This window comes from Leptidea sinapis, chromosome 14 (genome assembly GCF_905404315.1).
Source record: "Leptidea sinapis chromosome 14, ilLepSina1.1, whole genome shotgun sequence".
Lineage (NCBI taxonomy): Eukaryota > Metazoa > Arthropoda > Insecta > Lepidoptera > Pieridae > Leptidea > Leptidea sinapis.
Window position 1 is genome coordinate 3,896,156 of NC_066278.1, and position 9,177 is coordinate 3,905,332.

Here is a 9,177-nt window from a genome sequence, read left to right on the forward strand (position 1 = left end):
CTCTTATATAAAAAACACAGGTTATAATAATCCTAAATAATTTCTGACATTTTATTGTTGGACCAAGCTATTTCTTTTGAAAAGAAAAAACACCTTCCTTAAAGGCCGACAACGCTCTTGTGATTCCTCTGGTGTTGCAAGAGAATGTGGGCGGCGGTGATCATTTAACACCAGGTGACCCGTACGCTCGTATGTCTTCCTTGTCCATAAAGAAAACTCATCGAAAGCTTTCATTTGTTTTAATTTAATGTAAGATATGAAGTCCAAAGTTGATCATACAACGAAATCCCTGGATACAATATATTGGTTTGTAGGTGGCACATGTGCTTTCCTATCATGCTTTAGCTGGTCTATTACAGTGTAGGGCGGAGTCCCTTGAGCAATATGGCAGTAGTCGCTGCAATACATAAACGGCGCAATGTTTGTCTGGTAAGGGTTGGGTGGGAACGGTGCCAGGTCGAACATCTCTCCATGGCCCCAAGATGCTAAAGGTGACGACGCAAAGGGAACCCTGTATTTCTTCTTCATTTCGGACTCAAAGACTCTGAAAATCAAACGATTTTAACGATACATGATAGAGTAAGTCAACTCATGTGTATGCCCGAATATAGCAATTTCAACGTTAGTATTTTTCAACACATTAGATGGGTGGATAAAAGGCAAATATTATACAGAAATCATTTAGAAAGATACATTCAAATTGAAATATACTAGAAACAACTAGTAACCATTCGAAATAGTATGGCTGTGAACTGAGAAGAACGGGCGCAAGAATCTCAGCGGGCTTTTTTTTAAATTTCGTTACAATATAATATCGTACATAATACGTAATAGCCTGAGTTCGTTCGCTCTATTCAAAATTTATGGTATCATTAATTATTTGTTATAGTAACCTTTACCACACAAACGTTTTTTAACAATTCTTTTGACTTTCTACTTTAAGACGAACATATATCCAATATACGTAGGCTTTTTAGTATATATTTATAATCATTTATCAGTCTCATGGAAAAAGCATACCAGTCTTACGTTTCCCAGATACGAGTATGTATATCAATCATAAGAACGCCAACATTTCTAAAACTTGTAACTAATAAAAAAGTTAGAACAGCCTTGTTCCAATAATTAATGATATCAGAAAAATCTTTTTATTTATAAAATAAGAGACGAGACGAACAGGACGTTTAGCTGATGGTAATTGATACGCCCTGCCAATAACAATACAACTCAAAAATTCAGAGCGGCACTACAACGGCGCTCGTCACCTTGAGACAGAAAATGTCTCATTTGCCCGGTAATTTTACTTGCTACGGCGCCCTTCACACAGGAACACAATAATGCTTACACATTACTGCTTAATGGTAGAAATAGGCGCCGTTGTGGTACCCATAAACTAACCGGCATCCTGTGCAAAGGAGCCTCCCACTAGTGAACATTATTATGCAAATCATTACATAGTATATTTAGGTCGCAGATTAGTTTCTCATTGCAATGTTCAAGTAAATAATTTTGCCAAGAAATGAACAAACTTATTCCTACTATTCGGCTAAGTCATGTTAAAAAATCTTCTAGGGGCGATGTAATGAACAAGATCCCAGAAAATGTTCAAAAGAAATGTATTACAAAATTCAAAAAACAATGAAAAACGATTTTGTGGTGGAGGTTACCGTACAATAAATGACTTTCTTAATGATAATACAGATTGAGGATGGACCCTCAGGCTATTAAATAATGAATTTCATTATAAGATATCACATTTTAAAGACATTTTTATAAAAAATAGAACCCCGATGAGTTTCGTTCCCCCCCGATCTTCTTCTTTCGCAGGTCTAAGGCATGATGCTTTTTTCGAATGGATGGTAGTTCTGGACTTTCAATAAGTGATTTTATATTGTTTTTTGAATAAAATTTATTAAATTTGAATGTTCCTAATAATACAAATACACTCATAAGCATCATACCCTTTTATATTATTGACGGGGTTGTGACTGGCTGCAACTTCCTTGCATTCTCTCTTAACATGTATTCTGTCATAAACAGCTCTGTGGACCTTCGCTGTCAGTGGCATCCAGATCTCTTTATAACGAGGACCAAAACCACGAACCTTGGAAATAATTGATAGTGAAATTAGGAATTGAACCGAAAAGAACAAATGACTTCTACGTACAAAATGATCGGTCTTATTTTTTTTATAATTCTTCATTGATAAAAAGTAACAAAACATATTTTATATGACTAAGATCTTATCCCGTCAAACCTGGTTTATTATTTATTTATTTATTGCACCAAATGAACTATGAACAATTAAAAAAAACTAATTCATGTAAAAAAAATATAGTTAAATATACAAGTTGAGAGCTTCCTCAATTATAGGCACAAATAAATTCTTATATAAAAAGAAAATAAGTACATTAAAAAGTAGTAATTCTATGTTTTAAAATTTGAATCACGATTATGTCATAAATTAAAAATTAAATCACAATTAAATTGAATTAAATTAAATTACAGTTCATTCAACTTATAAAAATTTAGACCCATAGCTATTTTTATTTCCGATATTTGATTTGTATGGACTTAGTTTCTATGAGAGAATTTATCGACAAACAATTTCATTATAACAACAGGGAAATAATTCTTGATGTTATGAAATATTATTGACAAAATCATTCAGTATTTTATTTATTACTAGCTGACCCGACAGACGCTCTTCTGTTAATAGAAAAAAAATTATGTATTCGGGAATAATGTAGTCTAAAGCCATCGGAAATGTGTAATCTTATTTAATTAGTTAAAAATTAAACATAAACGTATATCTGAATGATACCCTTATACCCATGCCCTTCAACTACCGTTTTTTAAAGTATTAAGATACAAGTGTATAATATACAATAGTGTAGACCTATGTAAGATACACAATTCATGTTCATTAATGTTCTTAATTTATACTTTCATAAGAACTTTCTCCTGACAATAACAAACACGACAAAAAAAGAAATAGCGAAATCCGTCATGCCGTTCACGCGTGATGGTAGGGATCACCACCAAGGGAAATAGAGATTCATTTTTATATAAATAGGTGTACAGAACAACGTCAGTCGGGTCAATTAGTAATAATAATAATAAACACTAGTTACTTACTTTTGGCACATTGAACTCTGAATAAAATGTTATTTGATCTTTGGCACCAATTCCATACTGGTCTTCAACTGAGAAGGGTTTGTGATATGCTCTGTTAGTGGTGACGTAAGGATCAAGAAGTCTACGGAACCCTGCGGCGTTTCCCGGTATTACTGGGGCTTCATTTCTTCCAGCTGCAACAACCTAAATGAGAAAACCTTTCAAATTAGGCCACTGATCACGTTTGATTTTTTTTTAAGAAAATGGGGGATGAGACGGGCAGGACCTTCGGTTGATGGTAATTGATACGCCCTGCCTAGTTCAATGTAGTGCCGCTCGGGATTCTTGAAATACCCAAAAATTCTCAGCGGCATTACAATTGCGCTCGTCACCTTAAACGTAAGAATTTAAGTCTCATTTGCCCAGTAATTTCACTAGTTACGCCCTTCAGACCGAAACACAGTAATGTTTACACATTACTGCTTGACGACAGAAATAGGCGCCGTTGTGGCACCAATAATCTAGCCGGTATCCTGTGCAAAGGAGCCTACAACTGATAAAAATCTTATCGTCAAGACCGACGCTAAAAGAAAGAAAACGTAGGTTGTTCGGTCTTGATTTCAACTGTGAAGATATATCACTGTGGTACTTCAACCCTAAGTTGAAACCGGTAGCAAATTGGTGGAGCAAGGCGCGACAATTGCGTGACGTATGTGTGGGCAGTATATACAGTCCATTTCTAATATCGAACATAGGACTTACATAATCAAATACTGACGATAATAAAAATAAAATGTAAAGATACTTAAATTGCAGATGTTTTTTTTTTATTATTGAATTTCATACACTCTTCATGGTAATTTGAGAGATAGAATTATTATTAAAATAAATAGATAAATTATTATTATTATAAAGTGATGCTTCATTAAACAAAATAGGTAATTTATAGTGCAATTTAAATTTAAAAACAAAATATATGATCGTTGCGAGACTCGAACGCGCGACCTCTTCTTCCGTGCGAGCGCGCTTCTCTCAGGTTTTGGCTTCATCTTCAGGATCTACTTTACAGTTGATAACCTGCTCAACCCCAATATTTGCATATTAGGAAATTGACTTGAGATGTCGCTCTATCATTTTATCGCTATTATTATTAGATGTTATTAGTTTTGCCGCTATTTCATTTATAGTATTATATTTGGACATTAACCTCATGTCAGCTATACATGTTGCCATATGGCAACGGCATGAGACCACCGTTCAGTACCTACTCTGTTATTTGTTTACCACACAAGACATTAATGCAGTTATTATATTTATTATTTTTTATTAAATATGTCTAAGCTTTTATTTACTATCATTTTCTAATCCTATTTAATTAATAAGATATTCATCACTATTTTGATAAACCTTATTAAAATACATACATATATTATTATCCAGTGATCTGTGAACAGCTAGATCACTTGGTGTAGCGTAGAGACATCGCTTCATTATGTGTCTTCTATCGCATTTTCCTGGGAGTGTTCAGAAGAGCTGTTTCACCTGATTCCGACAGCCAATAAATAGCGGTATTGTGCGAAAGTTCCACTTTACTTTATTACGATATCAACCCCGCGATCTGGATGTGTTTTGCTCCTCCACAGTGCGGTTTTCAAGGAATTTTCTTCCACGTACAACCAAGGTATGGAATGAGCTTCCTTGTGTGGTGTTTCCAAGACAATACGACACGGCTACCTTCAAAAAAAGCGTACACAACTTTCTAAAAGGAAAACTTCTAAATTTGTAATATCTCTCGTGCTTGCGGCAGCGGTGATCACTTAACATCAGGTGACTCATACGGTCATTTGTCCTCCCTGCCGCATATTTAACGGTGGGTTAAAAATCCATTAAATTTGTGTCGTAATCTATATAACGGTGGGTTAAAAATCCATTTACGGCCGTTTTCAATAACCTACCTATCCTTAGTTTAACTTACTGGAGGTAGACAAATCTATCCTTTTACGCTTACTTACATTTCAATACCCTATGGATATAAAGCATTGGACTATAACTGTATTGGACAGAACTATGGATAGATAAGATGACCAGCAATGTATCGGAACCTAGAAATACCTTATTGAAAACGGTCGTAAATTTATGTGATGTAAGCTATGAAACACAAATAAAGGCGGCCGGGGAAAGAAGCTTCCCACTCCCTCCCTCCTTATGTCAAGGGATATCTAACAGAGATAAAATACTAACATCGAAGATATATTCAGGATCGGGAGCTTTCACTGTTATCTCCGGCGGCGCTGTAGGCGTCCTCTTCACTCCTCTGTACGAGTCCTTCATCTCCGATATGATGGTCGGTTGTACGATGTTCTGGCCTTGTAACTACAAGAAATAATGAAATAAAATAGTCGCTAGTGACAGTCCCGAAGATTATATAATTTACATTTTACGATCTTTTGTCGCCCTGTAAAACATACAAACAAGCGTGATCCACACTTGACGGCAAATAAATTTTTTGAAGGATGGTTCGTCGCGACTTTGACCGCGTTAACTTATTTGTTTGTAAACCGATCAGAATGAAACATACACTAAATGTTATGATGCTATTTTTCTTACTTTAATTAAATGGCAAAAAAGCTTGCGCTAAAATTGGCGTACTAAAACAGACAGATAAAAATTCTCAAACATTATTCATTTCATTCTTTTCGCAATTTACAAATTCGGTCCTCCTCTAATATATTAACAAAATAAATTACCCTTTTCTCCACACCAGTCATGTAAATAACTCTGCGGCAATTGATTCCACAATCAGCTCTCTCCATGGCTTTGTTGGGGTTGGGTTTCACGCAGTATTCCCCTGTGGTAGTGCGGTAGGACTCCTTTTCCACAACCATGTCTCGGCCGGTCACGCGTTTCGGCAAAGGATCGTCGATTTTCTAAATTAGAAACAGTATATCTACCATTATTTTATATTCTATTGTTAAGTGTGTTTTGTGTTGAAATTTTAAGCTCAATGTTTTTTATAAATACAAATCTACAAAAGCCACAATTCTGTTATTAAATACTTTATTTCATTTATTTATTTTCAAGTATTTATTAGCATAGCCCTATGGTTTTTAAATTGCTGCATACAGTTATTATATTAAATAGATTATATAATACAAAATTTAAAAAAACTTTTTTTACGAATTCCACATAAGATATTTCGTCTTTAAATTTTTACCTAAAGGCCTACGCAGACCGGGACGGCAAGGCAAGGGATTTTGCCGTGAGTCAGCGCACACTGGCCGCTTAGATACCGCGGCATTCCAGCACTTTGCCACGGCATGCCACGGCGTGCCGCGGCACGACAAAGCACGCCTCAGCGACTCCTGCTGCCTGATACACTTTTAGTCTTCAGTTGCGTTTGATCGAGTGTTGGTGTGCCTCAGTTTTAAAATGGTAGATTGGGATTTGGTGTTGATATCGATTATTGCAGATGAAGAAGAAGGTGCACAGGCTAATAATAGGGATAGAAGAAGATTTTGGGTTGATAATTTATGGAAAGAAAGGGAATCAAAGGGTGAATTCAATAATTTATTTAATGATGTAGCACAGTCGTCAAAGACGCGGGCGCAAATGGATGGTCAATATTGGTGTGCATTCCCCGCTTCTCTACTCCCGCCGCCGCACCCCGCAGTATATCACTACGAGCGCCGGAGTCCGTGGCATGCCGTTGCCTACCGCAGTATGCCACGGCATCCCGCCACGGGAGCCTGTGGCGCGTGTTGCGATAAAATCCCTTTCAATGCCACGGCATCATTTTAAAGCATAGCAATTTATGTCGTATTTCTGTACCAGTACGGTTGAATGTCCATTAGTAAAAATTAAAATCCCTTGCCTTGCCGTCCCGGTCTGCGTAGGCCCTTATTTGGCTGAATTCTAAAATTATGCATAGATGCTACTAGTTCAACCAGATCTGGAGTCTGGCCTGGGCCAATGAAATCGATAACTCGTTCCAAGTCATAATCAATCTCAATACTTTTACTTGAACCAGTTACTTTCCAAACCTCAAAGTTTTTAAATCAAGTTACCTATTGAAAAGAGCGCAAAAAAAAGAATGCTGGGAGAGTTTCTTGCGCCACTTCTTCTCTCTCAGAGCGCCATTTGTTTCCGAAGCGGTAGTAGTATCTAGTAGTATAAGAAATGACATCAAAAAGAATTCTAAAGGAATCAATTTAGAGAAAATAAATGCCTTTTATGCCTTTTTATGCCTAGATATAATTATTCCCGATTTCAAAATAGAAGTAGAAAATGTATAATTTATTATTGCATTCGAAAGAAGGCATAGATATTATACCTATAGTATATATACATTATACCTTTTTACGAATAAGAATTTAAAATTGTATCACCTGGTTATTCACTGACCAGTGAGTAGGATACGATCTAGTCTTACTTCTTAGCTTTGAGTATGACCTTATAGTAAGTGATCACCGTCAGCTATGCCTTCTAGCATCGCAAGAACAAGGACATATCTAAGTGTTTGGTTACCTTAAAGAGTTACAAATCATTCTATAGAATTTTTGCCAAGTTTTGTATACGCTTTTGTAAGTACGAAAAATGGACGGTCTGCTACATTTAGCATAATTTCGCTAGCGAATCCGGGATATCTACTGAATTATGAAAGATATTCGTTTGCTCTTTTATTTTAAATAAATTAGGCAAATGGGTAACTTGATGGTTAGTATAACCAGCCGCCTGTAGACTTTTACAATATCAGTCTCTATGCATCGGTTTGCGAATAGTGCAGTAAATGATTCCATAAAGTGGCTTTGTCAGGCAAACATGTCCTTGCGAGACGCGAGTTGCGTTGCGATGTCCAGTTAGAAATTCGAATGCTAGTATTATCCTGAACAACTATCAACGCTACCATTAAAAATTCTATACTGTCTTAGGGTATTTAACAAACTTGACGGAACTTTCAAATAATAGACGCACACACAAAACATTGAGGATAGTAATTTCCAGGAATGGACAAGTTAACCCTGATAAGATGTAGCACGTACACAATCCAAGCTATGAGGGATAGCAGGAATCTCTCTATGACCGATGCTTGTCGACGTCCTCGTCTCATTGCTCGACAGTCGTAACGGGATGTTGTACTGCACATTGCCCCAGGTGTTCACATTCTGCAACAGCAGGTCGTTCAAAACCAGCGGCTTATTTGGCTTTGGTTGCGACATATTCTGATTTTACTTGGTCCAAACAAAATACTTTACTGCATTCAAATAAAATAAAATAACAAAAGTGACATTTCTAACTTGATAGGTGACAAAGAGAACTATAGCAGTGCAATGGTAGAATAAGAGTAATGAATGTAGTTAGTTCCACCAGTGGAAAGCTTCTTTGCACAGCATACCGGCTACATGAGTAGGTACTACAAACATTTATGCCTCGAAGCAGTAATGTAAGTGAGGTGTACGCCGCGACCCACGAACTCAGGTATTACACGACAAAAAGTGAGGTTCTTGTGTTGCAACCGCGTGAACATAAAGTCGATAGGGTACCAGAACTCACGATGTACGGTGTACCGCTAAACAGAACCAGGTACCTTTCAGATGACCTTGATATTGAGAGGGAGCGTAACGCGTTGGGTGACCAGGGGAATATGTTGGCCCGTAGATTCACACAATACGAAAGAGGTAAAGATAAATTTGCTAAGCGGTTTTAGCCAGTCCTTTTACTCATGCTGCCTGTGGATAAGCTGTACTGAAAGGACAGTGAACGCCTTACGCGTTTAGTATAATAACACGCTGAGGATGCTGTCGAGTTTTCCAAAATACTGCAGTGCTTGCGGTGTGTTCCCGTAAACGCGTATTGATTTAATAATTGTTTCCATACAATTTTGAGAAAAAAATCTGTCTCCATACTGCGCCGCATAAGAGACAGCACCAACAGCACCCTTGGTCTGATAGCGAGTAGAATAGATTGTCCCATAACGAGGCTCTTGCCAAATCTCCACGCCCGAAAAATGCCTTAGCATTTGACAACTTACATTTAGTTTTTAAGCCTGAATAAATAAATTAT

The 9,177-nt window shown here is 36.8% G+C and overlaps 1 protein-coding gene across 1 annotated transcript; it reads right to left on the bottom strand.

The window, feature by feature from the left end:
- On the bottom strand, positions 1-8,370 carry LOC126968114 (uncharacterized). The gene is made up of 6 exons (XM_050812928.1): positions 8,157-8,370; positions 5,865-6,044; positions 5,359-5,490; positions 3,139-3,321; positions 1,962-2,104; positions 1-544 (listed from the first exon to the last, which is right to left on the bottom strand). The coding sequence occupies exons 1-6, from the start codon at positions 8,331-8,333 to the stop codon at positions 274-276; spliced, it is 1,086 nt and encodes a 361-aa protein (XP_050668885.1). The 5' UTR covers positions 8,334-8,370; the 3' UTR covers positions 1-273.
- Between the last annotated feature and the right edge of the window lie 807 nt (positions 8,371-9,177).